The 22,198-nt window shown below is 52.7% G+C and overlaps 3 protein-coding genes across 5 annotated transcripts in view; 2 read left to right on the forward strand and 1 right to left on the reverse strand.

Annotated features, from left to right (window-relative positions):
• SFXN5 (sideroflexin 5) overlaps positions 1 to 22,198 on the forward strand; it is a 616,301-nt gene that overhangs the window by 448,007 nt on the left and 146,096 nt on the right. The window lies entirely within an intron of this gene.
• Positions 1 to 22,198, reverse strand: part of LOC126934100 (translation initiation factor IF-2-like) — a 32,656-nt gene that overhangs the window by 3,047 nt on the left and 7,411 nt on the right. The window lies entirely within an intron of this gene.
• Positions 1 to 22,198, forward strand: part of RAB11FIP5 (RAB11 family interacting protein 5) — a 38,957-nt gene that overhangs the window by 2,429 nt on the left and 14,330 nt on the right. For all 3 annotated transcript variants that reach the window (XM_050754371.1, XM_050754369.1, XM_050754370.1), the window contains exons 2-3: positions 20,612 to 21,048; positions 21,179 to 21,878. In XM_050754371.1, the coding sequence (XP_050610328.1) occupies positions 20,612 to 21,048; positions 21,179 to 21,878 (1,137 nt within the window). The remainder of the gene's footprint in view (positions 1 to 20,611; positions 21,049 to 21,178; positions 21,879 to 22,198) is intronic.

The following is a 22,198-nucleotide window of genomic DNA, read 5'->3' on the forward strand; positions in this document are numbered from 1 at the left end:
CTGAATGGGAGCCTTAATTTACTTTATAGAAATAATCCTTTCCACTAGGATCTTTCCACACGCACCTGGCTGTTTTCTCTGATGCTATGACCTGGTTTATTTCTAGAACTGGGAGGGAACAGGAGTGGGGAGGGTCACTTAGGGTGGGCAGAGGAAAGTATGTGAAGTTGGCCTGGTGCTCTAGTTTACTGGACCTAACACAGTGCCCACTGACAGAGAAGGAGGGCTGTCAACCCTGCTGTGGTCCCCACCTCTGGCTCTAGTGGTCATTCCTGGTGGTATTTCCTGGAGCACCCTGCTGTGGGCTACCGAGACTGAGTCTGAATGCTGCCTGGTAGGGAGAGGGCAAAGCAGAGAAGACCAGGGTGTACCCTCCTCAGCTTTGGATAATGGTGGAAAAGAAAAGTATCTCTTCCTTAACTCCAGGAGTTGGCCGCGGTGGTGTCAGGCAGGGCAGATGGTGGCCCTTTGCCAAGAGAGGACCTGACTGGGGGAGGTACCTTCATGGTTGGGAAGGGGCTGCAGAGTGGCACTGGACAGATCCCAGTCCCAAAACTGCCACCTGTGGCAAGTCATATAAACTCTTGGTGCCTCAGTTTTCACATCTGTAAAATGGAGATAATTTATACCTTCATAGGGTTGATGTGAGGGATGAAATGAAAATGCAACTTAAGCACCTAGTACAGTCCCTGTACATGGTGAGTGGTCAGTGCAGAGCAGTGATGGTGAAGGGAGGTTTTGGTAACAATGTCTGGAAGAGCTTCTTATGGGATGGGGGAGACAGTCTAGAACTTAGAGCCTAGGAAAGCCTCAGAATCATGGGTGATGGAGTACACAGAAGAGTACGAGAGTTCCCAGCGAAATGAGCTGGCCCTTTGCAGCTCTCTGCATTCTATTTGCTGCTAGAGGCTCAAGAACTAGGGCTGGGCTTGAAAGGCCTCTGCAGTCCTGAAGCCAGGCTCAGATAAGCCCTGCAGCTCTGCAGCTCTCCTCCCTGGCAGCCCTGTCTGGAGCTGCCCCTGCCCTGTTGGGAAGGGAGGATGGCCCAGGGCTTAAAAACCTGGAGACTGGGGTTTCATTCTCAGTTCTGTGACTTACCAGCAGGCAGGTTACTTATCCCACTTCCTCACTTCTAAAAAAGTCATGATGATGATCATAGAGTTGTACAGATTAGATAAGACACCATCTGTAAAAGCCTTAATGTAGTTCTGGATACATAGAAGCTCTCACAATATTAGCGTGGTGGTGACTCTGGGGCCCTATTTTGTGTGATGGTGGTGGCTGGGGTGGTAGGTGCTTTAGCAGCCTCCGAAGGTCTTGTATCAGTGGGGCAGTCTTTGAAATGAGGAATTTCACCAGAGGCTTCCAAATAATTGAAGAGGATATTCTCAAAACAAAATGGAACGGTAGTACACAAGGAAACTAATGATCTCCCCTCCCTCAGTAGAACTGTCCATGGATCGTCATGTTCCTGTGAGTCTAGAAATCCTGGATGCTTCTCTGTGATTTATTCTCTGGTTTTTACCTTTTTTTTTTTTTTTTTTTTTTTAAGACAGTGTCTCACTCTGTTGCCCAAGTTGGAGTGCAGTGGCGGAATCTTGGCTCACTTGCAATCTCTGCCTCCCAGGTTCAAGTGATTCTCCTGCCTCAGTCCCCTGAGTAGCTGGGATTACAGGTGTGTGCCAGCACACCAGGCTAATTTTTATATTTTTAGTAGAGACCAGGTTTCGCCATGTTGGCCTGGCTGGTCTCAAACTCCTGACCTCAGGTGACCCACCTGCCGTGGCCTCCCAAAGTGCTGGGATTACAGGCATGAGCCACCACGCCTGGCCCAACATCCTTCTTAGCACTCCCCAGTGGGTATCCTGTGTTTGCCTCCCTGACTCCCAAGACAGGGATGGGATGTGGTAGTTAGTTAGTTCTCCGTGTTCCTTGTGGGGTCAGATGGGTCATTTGGACCTGTCTGGCCTTTATGCAATTGGTGTGGATCACACCCTCAGGGAGTGGACCTGAATATATCAGAAGAGGGAAGGAAGGAAGCAGCAGCAAAGGTTTTGGAGTAAGAAGACAGGGCATCTGCCACAGGGCCATTTTGCTTGGGGAGACCTGGTCTTTGCCCTGGAATGCTGGTCTTTGTGTGTTTTAGGAGAGGAGGAGGAGAGAGCACAACTGTGTTATATGGAGCCCCTGTCCACCTTCTCCCTCATCCTGATAAGGGTGAAATGGTCCCTGTGGTAAGGCCTGGAGTGTGACAGACAGGATCATCATCCTGTTGGATCAATGGTTAGAGGCTGGCCTCTTGGGAACTTGGGTTGGGATCAGTTTGTCTTTTTTCATCACAAAGACTAGAACTGTTGTGACCATGAATCATGGCCTGCAAGAGGCTCCATTCAGGCCCTGCTTAGACTGTGCCACTTGGCAAAGGAGCTCGGAGACCTAAGGCTGTGAAGGATGTAGGTCTGAGATGAGAGCCTTCTGCCTGGCTGGTCATGGTGTTCTGAGACCTCCTTAGGTGGGTGGGTTTGGGGGCACTGGGAGGCACCTGAGGGGACATGCATCCTGTTGGCCTAAGGCTGGGATGGTCTCTGAAGGCTTCCATCTATCCTGTAACCCACAGACAGCCTGGGCAGACAGTTGTGGGCAGATGGTGTGTGACCCCCCAGCCTTCTCTCTATTGGCTTCTGGGTGTGACTCTGCTCCTCGGAAAACAGCCGTGGTCACTTGAGCCCCTGGCCTTGGCTCCTGCCCCAGCCCCAGAGCTGGCATGGGAGGCCTGTGGGGCTGCTGGGGAGGTCTGCTCTGGCTGCAGGGGAAGGGTGTGGCTGCACTCAGAAGCCAGTCATTGGTATGCAGAAGCTCCACTGCCCTTAGTTATGGGGTAGTTTTTTTTTTTTTTTTTTTTTTTTTTTTTTGAGACGGAGTCTCGCTCTGTGGCCCAGGCTGGAGTGCAGTGGCCGGATCTCAGCTCACTGCAAGCTCCGCCTCCCGGGTTCCCGCCATTCTCCTGCCTCAGCCTCCCGAGTAGCTGGGACTACAGGCGCCGCCACCTCGCCCGGCTAGTTTCTTTTTGTATTTTTAGTAGAGACGGAGTTTCACCGTGTTAGCCAGGATGGTCTCGATCTCCTGACCTCGTGATCCGCCCGCCTTGGCCTCCCAAAGTGCTGGGATTACAGGCTTGAGCCACCGCGCCCGGCCGTTATGGGGTAGTTTTTATTTGGGGTTGCTTGAGCAGCAGCGTCTGGGGGTGTGGGGCGGGGTAGGAAGTGTGACTCCTCAGTCAGGCTGGGCAGCTCTTCCTCTCTGGCCCAGCAGCTTCCCCTGCCCTCCCCATCTGCCCCTGGCCCTGAGCCCTGGCTGGGACCAGGGAGTTTCAAGGGGCCTGTGGTCAGCCCCATCTCTGCCCCGCCTGCCTGTCCTTGTAGGCAGCTGACTGCAAGGCACAGCTCAGCAGAGCCACATCCCAGTGACCTTGAGGGCTGTCCTCCTCTGCTGGGAGCTGCCCGCCCCGCTTGTCACTGCTGCCACCTCAGTGCTGTGACGCTCTTGTCTAAACCACTGGCCTGGCCTTGTCCAGATGTTCTCCTGCCCTTCCCACCCTGCGCAGGGACAGATGATGAACATAAGAACAGGAGCTGTTGTCGCTCTGCTCCAGGGGAAGCAGTCCTCTTTTTCTTCCTTTGCAAAATGGTGTAGTCATGAAGCAGTTTTGTTTTTCCCCACGGCCAGGTAATAAAAATGAGTCCACACGTGAGTCTGCTGTGCACCTGGCAGTCCCATCGGGGAAGAGTCTGATCACTGTGCCCTTACTGAGCTGGCCTGAGGTTATTTCTACCTTGGGAACAATGGTGGCCAGAGAAAGGCTTGGCTGGCCACACAAGGCCTCTGTGTGGAGCTGGGCCCCGGCCTCTCAGGAGCAGTAAGTAGGGCCTCCCAAAATGGGGCTCCCAGGGGCAGCCAGCACCTCCAAGAAGCTGCAGGGCGGGGAGGGGGTATCACAGGCCACCTTGACCTTTAGTTCACCTGGTAGTGGGGAAGGGAGCACAGCCCTTACTCATGGGACTCCAGCATGGGAGCTGGAAGAGAGCTCAGACAGGAAACCGAGACTCGCAGAGGGAGAGCTGCACACTCTCAACTACCCAGCACTTAGTGGAGGGTGTGCCCTGTGTGGTTTCCATTAGACCTGGGCAGCCCACAGAGCTGTAGGATTTGGGATAAAGAAGAGGTGGCATTTGGAGCCCTGTGTGTACCCCAGGGTTTCTGTGGAAGTGCCTGCCGGGTTTTAGTGAGATGGGGCATTGGGCTTCTCTGCTGACCTGGAAGGGCAGTCCAATCCAAAGGCAGTTCTGGAGGCCTGAAAGGCCAAGAGTGGGCCACTGGTACGGGAGAGATTCCAGAGAAGGGGAGGCCCGGACATCCCCCTCCATTTGGAGGAAGCCCTATAGGCAAGTGCTATGTTTTGGGGCCTAGACAGGGAGCCCTGGAGATGTTGGGAGTAGACAGAGCCACTGGTGCTGGCTGTGGTCAAGGCACACCTCTGTGAGGAGCGGACACACACCAGACCTGTCGGCCATCATGGAACCCATCTGCCTCCCCAGCCTTCTCTGAATCCCCACACCTGGAGCATGTGCACCTGTTTTGGTGCATTATTTTCATTGCCTGGTTGGTCTAGTACATCACTGATGAAGGCCTGTCTAGGTGCTGGCACTGTCTTAAGGACTGGACTTCCGTTTGTCCACGGCAAGCCCTTGAGGTGTAGGCACTGTTTAACAGCTGAGGAAACCTTGGCATGGAGAGGTAAAGTGACTTTGCTTTTTCTTTCTTTTTTGGGGGGAATCTGGCTCCATCACTCAGGCTGGAGTGCAGTGGTGCCATCATAGCTCACTGCAGCCATGAACTCTCAAGTGATCCTCTTGCCTCAGCTTCCCAAAGTGCTGAGATTATAGGCATGAGTCACTGGACTTGACCACAGCACATGGCACAAAATCAGGATGTGAACCCAGGCAGTCTGGCTTCCGAGTCTGTGCCCTTGGCCACCACACCACACTGCTCACTTCAGTCTTCCCCCATGTCTCCCATGACCCTGCTCTGCACAGGGCCAGGTGCTCAGCTGCTGCCTGCTAAGGCTTCCTCTCTCCTCCTTGACATGGATCTCGGGGGTTAATCTAGTGCTTTGTAAGCATGACCTGCTTCTCCTGGGTGAGTCCTTGGTTTATTGGGATAAGCACATTTGGTCTGTAGCTCTAGCCTTGTGTCCGTCTCAGAGGCTGGGGGGTGTTGTCTCTTACTTTGGGAGGGAGTCACTGCCACCAGATAACTCTCAGGAGTGGAGTGAGGGCTGGGTGTGGTGGCTCATGCCTATAATCCCAGCACTTTGGGAGACCGAGTCAGGAGGATCATTGAAGGCCAAGAGTTCAAGAGCAACCTAGGCAACATAACAAGACTCCATTTGTAAAAAAAATACAAAAAATTAGCTGGGCATGGTGGTGCGCTAGTAGTCCCAGCTACTCAGGAGGCTGAGGTGGGAGGATCACTTGAGCCCGGGAGTTCAAGGCTGCAATTAGCAATGATTGCCCCACTGCACTCCAGCCTGGGTGACAGAGCAAGATCCTATCTCAAAAAAAGAAAAAAAAAAGGGAGTGGAGTGAGGCTTGAGAAGGTCAGCCTCACTTTCCACCGGGGCACTTTCCACCCCTGGGAGATTTGCTCCTTTCAAGCAGGGCTTGGGGGCATCAGCACATACCAGACTCTGTAATCCTTCCCAAGACGTCACATGCTGGTTTTACTGTGACAGAACACTCCGAGCCATCCTGTTCTTCCTCCTGCAGCAATACAGTCATTTGCTATTTTTTCCCTTCTGTTTCACAACGTCCAGGAAGCAATTACTGAACAACCATTGTAACCACTGTGCCTAGGTCAGTGCTGTGGGGGAAACCAGGGAAATAAAGTGGATAGCCCTTTCTCTAGAAGGGCTAAAATATGTTTGAGACAAGCCTAACGCAGCAAGGACAGTTCCTCTACAAAGCAGCATGTAAAAAGTGTGAGAGAATGAGGGGATCAGGAGAAGGGGGAGCTCACCAGTTGGAGTGATCAGGGTGGGCTTCTTGGGAGAGGCAAGGCCTTGAATAACAGGTGAGATCTGATTAGAGGCAGGGTGAGTTGGAGGCAGGGAAACTGTGAGTGTGGTGGGACTGGGCCAGGAGAGGGAGTGAGGGGAGCCAAGCTTAGTTTCCTGTGTGCTGCTCTCAGCAAAACAGCCTGACTTTCTTTACTTCCTATTTACTTCTTTTTTTTTTTTTTTTGAGACAGAGTCTTGCTGTGTTGACCAGGCTGGAGTGCAGTGGTGTGATCTTGGCTCACTGCAGCCTCCGCCTCCCAGGTTCAAGTGACTCTCCTGCCTCAGCCTACCGAGTAGCTGGGACTACAGGTGCATGCTACCACACCTAGCTAATTTTTGTATTTTTAGTAGAGTTAGGGTTTCACCATGTTGGCCAGGCTGGTCTCGAACTCCTGACCTTAAGTGATCTGCCCACCTCAGCCTCCCAAAGTGCGGGGATTACAGGCGTGAGCCACCGCACCCGGCCCCCATTTACTTTTGAGTAGTTCACCTGGTCCAAATTCTAAAGGTACAGAAGGGCACGTAATGAAAAAAATTTCCCTTGCCCCACCTTGAGTCACCTAGCTACTCTCTTCAGAGACATCTAACATTACCAGTTCTTGTGTAACCTTCCAAAGGTATTTTCTGCATTTAGAGGCAAATGTGTTGTGTATTTTCTTCCCTCCCCCATTTTTGTTTTCCCAAATGCAACGTTCTCACCACACAGTTCTGTACTTCCCATAAGCCTGGCAGGGGAGTTATTGTTTGTCTCCCCCTGTTGTGGGGTCTGAACTGAGACCTTGGCAGAGGGGACCATCGCCACTTGGTTTTGTTTTCCTCAACCTGAGTCTCCTGCTCAGGGTGAATATGGAGTTAGGAGCACACTGGCGAAGGGGATGGGTTAAGTGGAATTTCTTCTTTATTTTTCCACCTGTCAGAGATCCCCCGAGAGAGGTCATCTTGCGGGTTCTGTCCTTCCTTCTGGGCAGGGTTGTTGCTTTTTGGTCCTGGGCCACCTCAGTTATGTGGGGCCGATGATGGCCTGTAAAAGGCCTTTGATAGACAATAAACCTACATCTTTCTGTGTGGTTTGGCCTACTTTTAAGGGTGCCTTCCCAGTGTCACCTCATTTTATTCTTCCCTGAGGGCAGACAGGGGGACCACCAATTTTTTTTTTTTTTTTTGAGATGGAGTCTCGCTCTGTCGCCCAGGCTGGAGTGCAGTGGCCAGATCTTAGCTCACTGCAAGCTCCGCCTCCTGGGTTTACGCCATTCTCCTGCCTCAGCCTCCGGAGTAGCTGGGACTACAGGCGCCCGCCACCTCGCTCGGCTAGTTTTTTGTATTTTTTTTTAGCAGAGACGGGGTTTCACCGTGTTAGCCAGAATGGTCTCGATCTCCTGACCTCGTGATCTGCCCGCCTCGGCCTCCCAAAGTGCTGGGATTACAGGTTTGAGCCACCACGCCCGGCCAGGGGACCACTATTTTTGCGAATATGGAGACTGGGGTCTCAGGAGGTGGAATGACCTGTCCAAGGTCACACGACTCAGCCAGACTTCTGATGTCTAAACCTGATGCTCTACACTGTGCTGTCAACCCTACATCTTTTCTGTTGCTCTCTGTGGTTTGACTTGTCTCCAGCCATTTTTGCAGCTTTTCCTTGTGCTGGGTGAGCTGACAATGACAGACCTTTGGAGCCTACAGTATTAGGATGAGGATTAGACGAAGTGCTTGTGCCCAGGAGGGAGGGAGGCTGGACCTGGCTGGGATCTGAGGAGGGCTGAGTGAGCTGTCTGTCCCCACAGAGGCAGGGGGAACTCATGAATGAGGACCTGGGCTCCCTCCAAAGGTTGCTGGTGCCAGGCATGGTGCCAGGCCAGGTGATAAGAATCATCTTCTGGCCTGATAAGAGGCTGTATCCTGTCCTGCAATTATGTCTGGCTTGCAGTTTTACTGTAGATACCAAATCAAAAGGTGGGGTAGGCGGTGGATGCGGGGAGACAGCAGGGGTTGGCTTGACGCCCACACAGCTCCTGTGTGCTGGTGTGTGAGGCAGGCTGCTGGGGGGGGCACTTGGAGAGGAGAGCAGGCATCAGGGTGGAGGAGGCTCTGGGAAAAAGGGTTTTCCGACTGTCTCACCAAACTCTGAATATAATAGTTCTAGTTTCACTTTACCTTGTCTTTTAACTGCCTGATTTTATCACCCTCATTTTACAGAGGTGAAATGGCTGCTTCAAGCCACTTAGTAAGGCAGAGCCAGGACTAGAACCTAGGTCTCCCGTCTTCCAATCCGCTGGGGTTCTCACACAATGCCCTTAAAATCATTGTTTTTCCAACTTGTTTCTGAGACAAAAGCCGAGCCCTGCCAATTCCATGTCATTTACCCGTCAGGTGTTAGAAGATGTTCTGCATCTCGGGCCCCTTCTCAGGTGGTTAGGGATAAAAGGTAAATAACTGTCCCTGCTGTCAACAGTAGTGAGAGATCAAAGTGGAGTGGCTCCGCCATAGTGCTGCTGCAGGGGGCGAAAAAGGGGTGCTCCCAAGGGGCCCTCTGGCTCTCCTGCCTCCCCCATTGTTCCTGTCCCAGTTCAGGCTTAAAAAAAATTTTTTTTAACCTCTGCTCTGGACTATTACCTTAGCTGCTGCTGCCTTTTTATAAACCAGAGTGCCAGTTTTTAATTAATGGTGAGAAATAACTGCTAAGGCATTAGGAGTTGCTCAGGTCAGCCTGGCCATGGGAGCTACCCTGGGCTGTGACTGTCCCTTGCTGGTCCCCTGCCTCACCTCTCTGCCGTCCCTCCCTCTTCCTGCAGCCTAGTGTCAGTCCTGTCCTTGTGTTGTACCCTGTCGTGCATTTCAAGGCCCAGAATACAATTATGGCTCCTTAGTGTGACATTAGGGGCAATCTTCTCCTGCCTGCACATCTGCAGTCTGCATGTTCTGTCCCTCGCACCTGGAATGTCTCCCTACCCCCTCCTCGCCTCTTTCCCACCCATTGTTAAGGGCCCAATATAAATGCCACGTCCTGCACCCTCCTCCCCCCGAGGTCAAATCCCTCCCCTTGAGCCTTCCTGTGTGCTTCATTTGTGCATTTTTATGGTGTCAGTCTTTGGAAGAGGCCTGTCTTTGGAAGAGGTTGGGGCAGTGGCTGCAGCCAGAAGGAGGAAGCTACAGACTTGGTGGGTTGTAGCCATAGCAGGTGAGGCTCAGGTGGGGACCAGCCCAGGGAAATTGGGGACTGTGATGTTGGGGGCATGATCAAAACAAGCTCCAGAGTAGCCTGCTCCCAGCTAGCAGGTGCATGTGGCTGTTTTTGTTTCTCTGGAGTCACCTTCATCAGCATGCAAGGGTTTGAGGGTCAGCCTGAGCACTGTGGCGTGACGCTGGGGAATCTGAGGGCCTTCAGCCAGCTTCTTGCCCTTCACCAGGCCCCCTGTTCCCTTAGCTGGGTGGGAAATGGGAGCAGCACCCATCCTCTGCTTTGAGCTCTCAGCCTGGGTCCCATGCAGTGGGCAGGGAGGGGAGGACCTAGCCTTCTGCTGAGTTTGCTCCCTCCTCACTCTAAAGCAGGTTTTCTCAGCCCTTTTGGTGCATGGACTCCTCAGAATAAGGTCTTTAAATATACAGCATTGCAAAGTACACCAATGGTGTTGAAGTATAGTTCTCAATATAAAAGCCAGCACTGCCAGGCGCGGTGGCTCACGCCCGTAATCCCAGCATTTTGGGAGGCCAAGGCAGGTGGATCACGAGGTCGGGAGATCAAGACCGTCCTGGCTAACACAGTGAAACCCTGTCTCTACTAAAAATACAAAAAATTAGCTGGGCGTGGTGGCAGGCGCCTGTAGTCCCAGCTACTCAAGAGGCTGAGGCAGGAGAATGGCGTGAACCCGGGAGGCGGAGCTTGCAGTGAGCCGAGATCGCGCCACTGCACTCCAGCCTGGGTGACAGAGCCAGACTCCATCTCAAAAAAAAAAAAAAAAAAAAAAAAAGGCCGGGCGCGGTGGCTCAAGCCTGTAATCCCAGCACTTAGGGAGGCCGAGACGGGCGGATCACGAGGTCAGGAGATCGAGACCATCCTGGCTAACACGGTGAAACCCCGTCTCTACTAAAAAATACAAAAAAAAAAAAAACTGCCCGCGGTGGCGGGCGCCTGTAGTCCCAGCTACTCGGAAGGCTGAGGCAGGAGAATGGCGTGAACCCGGGAGGCGGAGCTTGCAGTGAGCTGAGATCCGGCCATTGCACTCCAGCCTGGGCGGCAGAGCGAGACTCCGTCTCAAAAAAAAAAAAAAAAAAGCCAACACTTTGGGAGGCTGAGGTGGGTGGATCACCTGAGGTCAGGAGTTTGAGACCAGCCTGGCCAACATGATGAAACCACGTCTCTACTAAAAATACAAAAATTAGCTGCGTGTGGTGGTGGGTGCCGGTAAGCCCAGCTACTTGGGAGGCTGAGACAGGAGAATCGCTTGAGCACAGGAGGCGGAGGTTTCAGTGAGCCGAGGCTGTGCCATTGCATGCCAGCCTGGACAACAAGAGCAAATCTCTGTCTCAAAAGAAAAAAAAAAAAAAAAGAAAAAGAAAAAGCACTTATTAAAGAAACATAAGTGCTTTATTACACAGGAGGTCTAATGACTTTACAATTCAAAGTAGTGATGAGTATAAATATTTGTGACATCTGTAACTGCAGAAATGTGATAGGAAAATAATCCGGTTTCTCTTGGTGACAAGCGTACAGGTACTGCTTCTATACTACTACTGTTGCAAAAATTCATAGTGGGAAGACGTGCTAAATTTTGTTAGAGATTGGGGGAAATAAATGTGTGATTTTTCCTCCCATCTGACACATACCCCCTGCTCTAGAGAAATAGGGGGGTAACTTTCCTTTGGATTCCTTGGTTGGGCAGAGACATAGGGATTTCTGGGCATAGGGGGTGAGTGTGTGTTGTATTTGCAGAGGGGGGCAGCATAGTATAGTGGTCAAGGTCGGGGGCTCTGGAGGCAAGGAGCCTGCGTTCCAGTTTTGGCTCTCCTGCTTACTGTGTTACTGGACCCAGTGCACGTCTCCTTACCTCAGTGCTCACACTTGCTGAATGTGAGCGCCGATGCTCATGTGCGTTTCCCGTGTACCGGGCCCTGTTCTGAATGCTCCACGCATAGACCATTGAATCCTCATGCAAGTTGAAGGTCTTTATTCCAAAAGCTTGGGACAGAAGTGTTTTGGAGTTTGGATTTTGGAATATTTGTATTATCTGGCCAGTTGAGCATCAATATAAAAATGCAAAATGCTCCAGTGACCATTTCTTTTGAGCATCATATTGGTGCTCAGGAAGTTTTGGAGCATTTCAGATTTCAGATTTTTGGGTTGGGTTATTCAGCCTGTTGTCTTGTGAGGAGAGGGTAAGCTGCTATCACCATTTTATAGACAGCCTAGGAAATGGAGGCATAGAGATGAGGTCACACAGCCAGCACGTGGTGGGGCTGGGGCTTAACCCAGGCAGCCTGACGCCAAAGTCCATGCTCTTAGCCACTCCCAGAGTCTGCCTCCCAAATCAACCTCACAGGGTTGTTAAGAGGATTGAGTAAGATGTAATTCCATGTGTTCAGTGCTTAGTATTGTGTCAGCACACAGTAGGTGCTAACTGAGTGATTGTAGTTGGTAATAGGGATAAGATTAGTGGACCTTGAGGGCCAAGAGATGGGCTGGAGTTGGGTCAGCAGTGACTCTTCTGTTCACAAAGCTGGACGCTTCCCACATCTGGTTGGGCATCTTCTCTCCCAGGGAAGTTAGTGAGATTCTTAGTTCAGTTGGGGGCTGAGGAAGTGTCTCACAGTTAAAGAAGGTCTCATTTTGGAAACCTCCCTTTAAGCCTGACATCTCTGGCTCCTGCCCTCCGGAGGCTCCTGTTTGGGGGTTGGGGTGGGGACACTCTTTGCTCTTTGGGAGCTCCAGCTCTCACAAGTAAGACCCTTGGGTTTGTAGCAATAGAAAACCATAGAGCAGTTGTGAAGGGGGCCCACATTAGTCACAGAATAATTTGTTGGCTCATTGAGCAAATATTTGAGTGTCCACTGTTAAGTGCTGGGGGTACAGAGATGAGCAGAATAATACACTTGACTGTTGAGTGAGGGAAGACAGATGCTAACAAGCCTTGAACATGTGCAGCATTTTGTCACGTTGATGTGCACGTGGGGACATGTGTGCGCACACACACACAGTACCAGCTTGTGGTCAGTATGATGATGAAAGAGGGTGAGGGGGACTGGGTGTGGTGGCTCACGCCTGTAATCTCAGCACTTTGGGAGGCCAAGGCGGGTGGATCACCTGAGGTCGTGAGTTCAAGACCAGCGTTACCAACATGGAGAAACCCTGTCTCTACTAAAAATACAAAATTAGCTGGGCAGGGTGGCCCACATGCCTGTAATCCCAGCTACTCAGGAGACTGAGGCTGGAGAATCGCTTGAACCCGGGATGCGGAGGTTGCAATGAGCTGAGATCAAGCCATTGCACTCCAGCCTGGGCAACAAGAGCGAAACCCCATTTCAAAAAATAAAAATGAAAATAAAAAACATAAAGAGGGTGAGGGGTGGTTGCAGTTGGGGTACTCGGGGAAGACTGAGGAGGCTCGGATGAACAGAGCCCTGACTCGAGTGAGTGAGTGAACCGTGGCCGGAAGGTCTGGCCTGCGTCCTGGGCAGAGGGAGCAGCACGTGGAGTGGCCTTGAGGTGGGAATACACCTGATGGGTTCAGGGACACCAGAAGGATCAGTGTGGCCCGAGTGCAATAAGAGATGCAGAGAGTCGTAGGAGCTGAGCCCCAAAAGGTGCTGAGTGAGGGAGAGCGGGGCGTGATGAGCTCCGACTGCGTATCTTTGCTGGGTGGAACATGGACGTCAGGTAAACAGGGAGTTCTTTTTTTTTTTGAGAAGGAGTCTTGCTCTGTGGCCCGGGCTGGAGTGCAGTGGCGTGCAAGCTCCGCCTCCCAGGTTCATGCCATTCTCCTGCCTCAGCCTCCCAAGTAGCTGGGACTACAGGTGCCTACCACCATGCCCGGCTATTTTTAGTAGAGATGGGGTTTCACCATGTTAGCCAGGATGGTCTCAATCAACTGACCTCGTGATCTACCTGCCTCGGCCTCCCAAAGTGCTGGGATTATAGGCTTGAGCCACCACGCCCGGCCAACCAGGGAGTTCTAATGTCCATCAGGGAGGTGCTAGTGGATGGGACTATGGGGTGACAGTGGTGAGAGAGTGAGTTCTGGAGATAATTGCACGTAGAGTTCACAGAGTTCAAAGTTTAAATGTAGGGAGTGAGGGAAAAAAAGAAAAAAGGAGACAAATCTGATTTCTAGGTTTGGAGTCTGTAATAAATGATGGGTGGGGGGTCAGAAAAGGGCATTGTTATTTGGGTCTGAATTTTAGACTGCTAAGAGTTGGGGGTGAGTTAGATTGTCCAGGCCTGCTGCTGCAGCTACCCACAGCCCCCATGCCCCTATCTGTCTCTGACTGGAGTTCCCTGGCACTTGCATGGGTATGTGTGACAGTTGCCCAGGTCGGCTCTCCCCTGAGTGCAGGGCCTCCCCAGTTATGCTGGATGGCATTGGTTAGCCCAGCTGCATTTTCTGAGAACTAGGTGGAGAGCTCGTTATGAGGGCCTGGGGACCCCACCAGCAGGAGTAACTAGGGCTGTAATCTTGATGACAGGTGAGCAGACTTGCTCCTCTCCACCCCTTCCATCCACTTTGTCCTCTGCTTCGGTGGTGGGTGGGGGGGAGGCTGAGGGCCAAGTCCCAAGTCCACACGGGGCCTGGTGAACTTTGTCAGGCAGAGAGAGCCTGGGAGAGGTGTTCTAGCTGAGCAGGGGGCCCTGCAAGAGCTTCCTTGTGGTCCCAGCCTCTCAGGAATTCTGGACCCTGATGGCTGCTGGGGGAGGCTGGGCTGCTCTCAGACAAGGTTTTGAGGGGCTGAGGACAGGACAAAACCCTGAGGTCCCCTCAGTGGTATCTCAGGGCACTGTGCTCTGGGATTGTGCCAACCTTTTGAAAGGGGGTCTGGTCTTCAGGGTCTGTGATGTGTAGCCAGGCCTTTTACAGCCTCTGTCTTCTCAGGGTACCCAGGGCAGGAGTATATTCTTTCAGCTTTTCTGAAAGTTGCTAAACCTTGAAGGTTAAGGTCATGGGCTTGGAGTCTGGCATTTTCATGTTCAAGTTCCAGCTCCATTACTTACTAGCTGTGTGGACCTGGGCACGTTACAAACTGTCTCCACAACTTAGTTTCCTCATCTGTAAAATGGGCCTCCCATCTCCTGGGCTGGTTGTGTGGATAGTAAAAGAGCTGCAGAGCCCGGCACACAGTGAGCCCTCAGCAGGGTCAGGTCTGGCCGTTCTGTAGCCCCCTTGTGTGCAGCCCTCTGCTCAGGTGTGGCCTCTGGGCCAGCAGCAGCATGGGTAGCTGGGAGCTCTCTCAGGCCCACCTACACTTTGGGTATCAGAATATACATTTTAACAAGATCCAGTGATTTTTTTGCACTTTGCAGTTTGAGAAGCACTGATGTGTGTCTTCTGAAGAGCAGCATCAGTAGCTGCGTGTGCCTCTTCAGTGCAAGGAATTTTCTCTTACTGTGCCTTTCCTTATTGTGCCCATTATGTCCTGGCTGCAGAGGCACCTGGGACAAGTCCCAGATAATCATCATCTTCATCAAAACCCTTGTGTCCTGAGCATGTGCTGCGTGGGACTTGGAGAGTTTAAGTGCCCCAGATGGTGCCCCTGACAGAGAGATGGAGTCAAGGTGGGTGCTTTGCAGGTGAATCAGCTTAGTTCCTGCAGTGAAGGATGTGCCGGACGGTGATACCTGTGCTGCCAGCAGCCCGGACTTTGAGCACTGGGTGGGACAGAATCACTGTCCTTCCTCCTGTTTTGGTGAGAGTGTTGTTTCTCAAGTGGTTTCTGAACTAGGAGGCCTAATTCATCTTAACACTCTTAATTTCTAGAAAGTGCTTAATGCTGCCTGCTCCTCCCCCATGGGTTCCTTTGGTAACTTACCCCCTCCTGGGGGAGGGATGAGTATTTCTAGGGTCAGTTCTCTCAGAAGCAGCGTGTACTCGGGACTTGGGAAGGCAAGCCTTACCGGGCAGGGGAGAGACACAGGCTTCTCCTGGGTGCTGACTAAGTGTCCTTAAGGACAAGCCAAGGTGGAGAGCCCAGGTGGCCGCTGACCTTAAAGTGATGTAAAGCGTCAGGGACCATCCTTGTGGTTCCCACATGGGATCTGGGTGAATTCACTCACCTGTGGAGCCCCGCCCCCAAACCTACTGAGAAATATAGATAACCAGGCTGGGACCTTCTAGTTCAGTAAGTCTGGGTGGTGTCTTGGGTGGATTTATATCTATATATAAATCCTGCACCGATGCATAGCAGGTTTGGGTGCTATAGCTGTAGAGCTGTGAAAACGAGAGCTGTCTTTTGAGCCATTGTCTAGATGAATGTTGGGGCCTTGGTCACACCCTGATTGATTTTGGCCATGTCTCTGCCCTGGATGAAAGTGAAAGGTCAGGCCTCAGCTTGGGCTTCGGATTTCCTAAGCCCGGTGGCCCAGCCAGGTAGGCCTAGTGAAGGGCACAGAGAAGGAGAAAAAACCTTGGTCGGGTAGGGAGGAAGGAGCAGGAGCAGAAGCTCCAAAACTGGAGACCAGGGCCTGTCTCTTGCACAGCCAGCCTTGGGAAGTTGAGGTTGGAATGTTTTTTGTTTGTTTTTTTTTAGACAAAGTCTCACTCGGTTGCCCAGGCTGGAGTGCAGTGGTGTAATCTTGGCTCACTGCAACCTCCCTTCCCAGGTTCAAGTGATTCTCGTGCCTCAGCTTCCCGAGCAGCTGGGATTACAGGTGTGCGCCACCACACCCAGCTAATTATTGTATTTTCAGTAAAGATGGGGTTTTGCCATGTTGGCCAGGCTGGTCTTGAACTCCTGGCCTCTAGTGATTTGCCTGCCTCGGCTTCCCAAAGTGCTGGGATTGCACTCGTGAGCCACCATGTGCGGCTGAGGTTGAATATTTGTTTAAGGATCTGGCATGTTCCCTTGAAGGCCAGGCAGAGTGATCAGCTTCAGGGATTCAAGAGCGGGAGTCCTAGGAGCTCATGGTCGTGGGAGAGAATGAGAGGATAAGCAGGAAGCACTGGCTGTTTACCAACCAGGCTTGGCATGCTTTAGCCTCCCAGCAGCCCCGAGAGGATGGTTGTCCCCACCTGAGGGTCAAGGAAGTGGAGGCTGAGGGAGGTGGCCTGGTCAGTGGGGAACCCAGCACTCACCACCATGGCGTGCTGTTAGGTGCATCCAGATGAGAGCTGAGAGAGGGCCCTGCAGGGTTGTAACAGCTCCAGACTGTGCATGCATGATTTCTTTACTTTGGAGCTGTGTGCCCAAGGGGATACTCAGTCAATATCCACAAGAAACACAGTCCAGTGGGGGAGACCTTGGGCACCCAGGACATGACAACACCAGGGGGTCCTGGAGCACAGTGCTGCCAGATCTGGCTGTAGAGTGAGTTTGGTCAGAGTGTGTATGCCTGGTCAGAAAGAGGAGGGACTGGGCCAGGCCAGCAGGATGGTGGCAGCTGAGGGAGCTTCCTAGAGGAGGTGGGACTTGAACTAGGTCATAGGACCCTGTTGTTGCATTCCTTGTGGGAGCTTCAGTCTCTAGGGATGAGGTGCTCAGAGCCCATTTGCTCTGCTGCCTGTGGGGCTCTGTGAAGAGAAAGCGTCCATTTGTTTTCATCACAGGTTCCTCAGACAGTGTTCATAGTTTCCTGTCCTCCAGTGGACCTCCATGGTACCCGGCAGGTCTGTGGGGCTGTCTGGTCCAGCCAGGGGGAAGTAGCAGCTCTGGGGACGGGGAGGATGTGACCATCTCAGCTCGCGTAGGCCATACTTCTGGGAGAAGGCCTGCTCTGGTTGAGTCCCTGGGGTGCCCGGGGTGCCCAAGGTGCTGGGCAGTATCCCATTCAGTCCTGCCCTTGCTGGGTTGCAGAGGGAGGTGGGGCTGGAAGGGAAGTAGAGGGGTGATGGCAGCTGGGGTCCAGAGGTAGGTCCTGGCCATTCTCCATTTCACTGTGCTCTGGATGGGAGAGCCTAAAAAATATTCAAGGAAACTTTCTCTTTTTCCTTCCATGCTTCCTTGAAATACAAGTCCAGGGAGAAACCCAAATTCCCTATGGGGGAGGGGTGGGCAGAACAGGAGAAGGGGAAGTGACCTTATAGGGGAGAGAGGCCCAAAAGGTCCTTGTGGCAGAGGACCTGAAACTTGGCCTCCCACCTTCCTCTGAGGGCTGGGAGGCAGAGGAGTGCGGCACATTTTGTGGCTCAGGAAGCTGAGATGAGGTAGGAGCAAGAGCTTTCCCTTGTCTCTTTTTCATATTACCACAGTAATATATGCTCCTTATAAAACATTCAAATAGGACAAAAATAGACAATGTAGGAAGTGCTAGTTCCCTGCAGTCTCACCACCTGGCCCCGGCCCCCCCAGGTAATTGCATTACCGCTGTGGTTTGTGCAGTGTGACCAGCTGGGGCCGAGGGCCCCTGACCTGTCTGCCCCAGCAAAGGCTGGCTGTGCTTGCTGATCCTAGTTACTCAGGGCTCGGGTGGTTTGGGGCTGGAGTCCATACCCTTCTCTTTTGCCCTACCTCCCAGGACTTTCTGTGCTAGATAGGGCCTAGCCCAGATTTAGGGAACGCGACTAGGGCTTGGCCTCTAAATAGGTAGTCAGGCCCAGGGTGGTCACTGAGCTGAGAACATAGAGGTATGAGACTGTTGATGCTGCTGGCTGGTTTTTCTGTCAAACTTCCTCTCCTGCCCCACAGACACCCTCACACACATCCTTCAGTCTGTCTCTCTCACTTTGCCTCTCCTCCCCTCACTCCCTGCCTGTGCCTTATGAGAGAGGCACCCTCTTGGGCATTTTCTCTGCCCACCCTGCCCGTGCCACCGTCTGTCCCTACCCGGCCTTCTCGGGGGATTGTCTCTTAGATTTGGGAGGGAAAATCAACAGTCTAGGCTCAGGCCGCGGAGTGGGTCTCCAAGGAGGGGACGGGCCATAGCTTACCAGGGTTTCGTTATGACGGGCTCTTCTACAGGGATGTAGAAGAGTCGGAGGTGCCCCAGGAAGCCTTTTAAAAAAAAAAGTCAACATTAAAAAATAATCAGAATACTACCACAACTACCACCAAGCTTTTGCAGTGACTTAATTCTGGATCTTTGGATGTGTAGGGACTTTTCATGCAAAGGCTCCCCACGCTGTGTCCACCAGAACCTCAGGGAGCTGGCGCTGTGGGGGGCAGAGCTCAGGTGGGAGGTGGCCCCCGCACCACTGACTGCGGCTTGGGTAGGGGTGTGTGTGTGTGTGTGTGTGTGTGCGCGCGCGCTGTGCAGTCACCAAGGGACTTTGAGCCCTTTAGTGACCAGCCTGACCACTACCACCAGGCTTTATTCCACCTTCATGCTCGATTGGCTGGGTCTGGACTTCCAGGCTACTGGAAGACTTTTCCTTTAGAAATGTGAAGGCATTCCTTCACGTGGTGCCCAGTGTTGCTAAGGGAAGACTCCAGTGCTGTTCAAATCCTTTCATGCCTGGTGTTCTAAACCTCATAGCCGTATCTGTTGGTGTGTGTCTGTCTTAGTTCATTGTGTTGCATACTTGTAGGACTGTTCTAGCATTCATGTTCTTCAGTTCAGAAAAACATTCTTGTATGATTTCTTTCATAGTTTCTTCCTTTTTGTGTTCTTTGCTCTCTATTTTTTTTAGTTAATAGACTCTATTTTTCAGAGCAGTTTTAGGTTTACAGAAAAATGTGTGGAAAGTATAGAGAGTTCCCATCTACTCCACCCACCACCCGCCGCCGTTTCCTCTGTTGTTAACATCTTGCATTAGTGTGGCATGTTTGTTGTATTTGAAAGCCAATATCAATACATCATTGCTAACTAGAGTCTATACATTACATTACATTAGGGTTCATTCGTTGTATTGTGCATTCTGTGGGTGTATAACAACACATGTCCACCATTACAGTAGCATGCAGGATAGTTTTTCTCTCCTGCAAAGTCCTGTGCTCTGCCTATTCATCCCTCTGTCCTCCCTTCAATCCCCTGGCAACCACTGATCTTTTCACTGTCTCCATAGTTTTGCCTTTTGGAGAATGTCAAATAGTTTTGTCATGCAAGCATGAAGCCTTTTCAGATTGTCTTCTTTCACTTATGTATGTAAGATCCATCCATGTCTGTTCATGGCTTGATAGCCTATTTCTTTTTATCATTAAGTAGTATTCCATTGTCTGGATGTACCACAGTTTGCTTATCTGTTCACCTACTGGAGGATACCTTGGCAGCTTCTGAGTTTTGGCAGTCATGAACAAAGCTGCTATAAACATTTGTGTGCAGGTTTTTCTGTGGACATAAGTTTTTACTTCAGTAGGCTAAGTACCAAGAAGTGTGATTGCTCCTTGTATGGTTGGAGTTTGCTTATTTCTCTAAGAAACTGCCAACCCCTGCATAAGAACATCTCTCCCCAGTAGGGCGGGCCCCAGCCACCCTGTGCGGTGGCCATGTGTGTTGGGGGCTGTCTCTGTGTGTCTCTGGGCACAGTGGGTGTGCACCAGGAAGAACTTAAGCTTTGGAGGGCTGGACGCCTGGTTCTGAGTCTCCATGGATGGGTTCCTTTACCACTGAGCCTCACCGTCCTGATCTGCACCATGGGGAAGTGCCTCTAACCTCATACGCTTTTTGGGAGGTGTGTGCGGGAGTGAGGTAAGAACCCTCACGCTGGTTGTAACGCACCATAGATGCTCAACAGATGTGAGTGCTCTTCATCTTTCCTGGGTCTCTTTCTGCCATTCTTGTCTGTTCCTCCATCTTGTAGAGGTATTCCCGACAGGGCTTGGGGTGAGTCAGTGTGTGAGTGAGGTGTGTGTGTGTGTGCGTGTATGTACGTGAGTGTATGCAGTAGCATTCCTGTATTTCTGGCCCCGGGCCTCTGGGTGAGCTGTTCTTTCCTGGGCTCACGGGTGGCTGGGAGTAGAGCTTTGGCTGGGACTGGCCAGAGGAGATGATGTCAACAGGGAGAAATGTGGGTAGGTCTGTCTGTGCTGGGGCCTGGAGGTGGGAGGGCCCTCCCAGGCCCAGCCTCACCCCTCTGGGCCTCAGAGTTTCAGATGTAGGGGAGATGGGACAGAGTAGAGGTCTCTGAGCACCAGGAGAAGGTCCTGGGGTGGGAGGGGGCATGGCGTGGTATCTACCTGGTGGTACCCGAGGAGCTTCCCCACTCAGGATGTGGTTTTCTCCATCATGGAATCATTTTGGATAGTTTCTCAGCTGTGTCTGAAGCCTGGAAGCCTAGGCCGATGGGTCAGAGCAGGAGCCTTTGGGGAGAGGCTGTCAGTGGCTCTCAGAGCAAGGAGGGGTCCGGGCAGTACCTGGTACTGGGCGGGAGCCAGGCTCCCTGGGCCCATGACTGAGTTCTGCCTGCTCCCCACTTCTCACAGGTGGTACAAGCTGCACTCCAAGCCAGGCAAGAAGGAGAAGGAACGCGGCGAGATTGAAGTCACCATCCAGTTCACGCGCAACAACCTGAGCGCCAGTATGTTTGACCTGTCCATGAAGGACAAGCCAAGGTCCCCCTTCAGCAAGATCAAGGACAAGATGAAGGGCAAGAAGAAGTATGATCTGGAATCTGCCTCTGCCATCCTCCCAAGCAGCGCCATAGAGGATCCTGACCTGGGCAGTCTGGGCAAGATGGGCAAGGCCAAAGGCTTCTTCCTCCGCAACAAGCTGCGCAAGTCGTCCCTGACCCAGTCCAATACCTCGCTGGGCTCGGACAGCACCCTGTCCTCAGCCAGTGGGAGCCTGGCCTACCAGGGGCCTGGTGCCGAGCTCCTCACCCGCTCACCAAGCCGCAGCAGCTGGCTGTCCACTGAAGGGGGTGAGCAAGAATGGGGGTGCCGCCCTGGGGAGAGGGGGTACTGGCTTTCCCCTTGGGTGGTGGTGAAGGCCTGGGGCCAGGAAATGGGGCCTCTCTTCCTGCGAGCTAACTCGGTGTGTTTCCCCTGCAGGTAGGGACTCTGCACAGTCCCCCAAGCTGTTCACCCACAAGAGGACCTACAGCGATGAGGCCAGCCAGATGCGAGTGGCTCCTCCTCGGGCCCTTCTGGACCTTCAGGGCCACCTGGATGCTGCCTCCCGCTCTTCACTCTGCGTCAATGGGAGCCACATTTACAACGAGGAGCCCCAGGGCCCTGTGCGGCACCGCAGCTCCATCTCGGGCTCGCTCCCATCCTCAGGCTCCTTGCAAGCTGTCTCTTCCCGGTTGTCTGAGGAGGGGCCTCGTTCCACAGATGACTCCTGGCCCAGAGGCAGTCGTAGCAACAGCAGCTCGGAGGCAGTACTTGGACAGGAGGAGCCGAGTGCTCGGGCTAAAGTCCTGGCCCCTGGGGCCAGCCACCCTGGAGAGGAGGAGGGGGCCCGGCTACCAGAGGGCAAGCCAGTCCAGGTCGCCACACCCATAGTAGCCTCCTCTGAGGCTGTGGCAGAGAAGGAGGGAGCCCGGAAGGAGGAACGCAAGCCCCGGATGGGCCTCTTCCACCACCACCACCAAGGCCTAAGTCGGAGCGAGTTGGGGCGCCGAAGCTCTTTGGGGGAAAAGGGGGGTCCCACCCTGGGGGCCTCCCCACATCACTCGTCCAGTGGGGAGGAAAAGGCCAAGAGTAGTTGGTTTGGCTTGAGAGAAGCCAAGGACCCAACTCAGAAACCCAGGTACGTCATTGGCAAGACCAACTTTGCTCCTTGGGGAGGATGCTGGGGTGTGTGCTGCCTGGACCCTGGGGCAGGGAGGAAGGAGCAGATGTGGACCCCGGGCAGGCTGCTGGGGCTCTGGCTTTGCATGGTTAAGTGGGGGTGTCTCCCTAAGCCAAGCTTCGTTTTGTGCTCACGGACACAGGTGAGTTACGAGGGCACAGTGCTCTGAGAGTCCTATGGATTCAGGGGTCTGACTTCTTAGCCCCAGACCTTGCTGCATGAGTTGGCATGCCCACCCCCTGAGCTGGAGGGAAGCAGGAAAGGCCATTTGTGTGAAT

Source organism: Macaca thibetana, chromosome 13, assembly GCF_024542745.1.
Source record: "Macaca thibetana thibetana isolate TM-01 chromosome 13, ASM2454274v1, whole genome shotgun sequence".
Taxonomy (NCBI): domain Eukaryota; kingdom Metazoa; phylum Chordata; class Mammalia; order Primates; family Cercopithecidae; genus Macaca; species Macaca thibetana.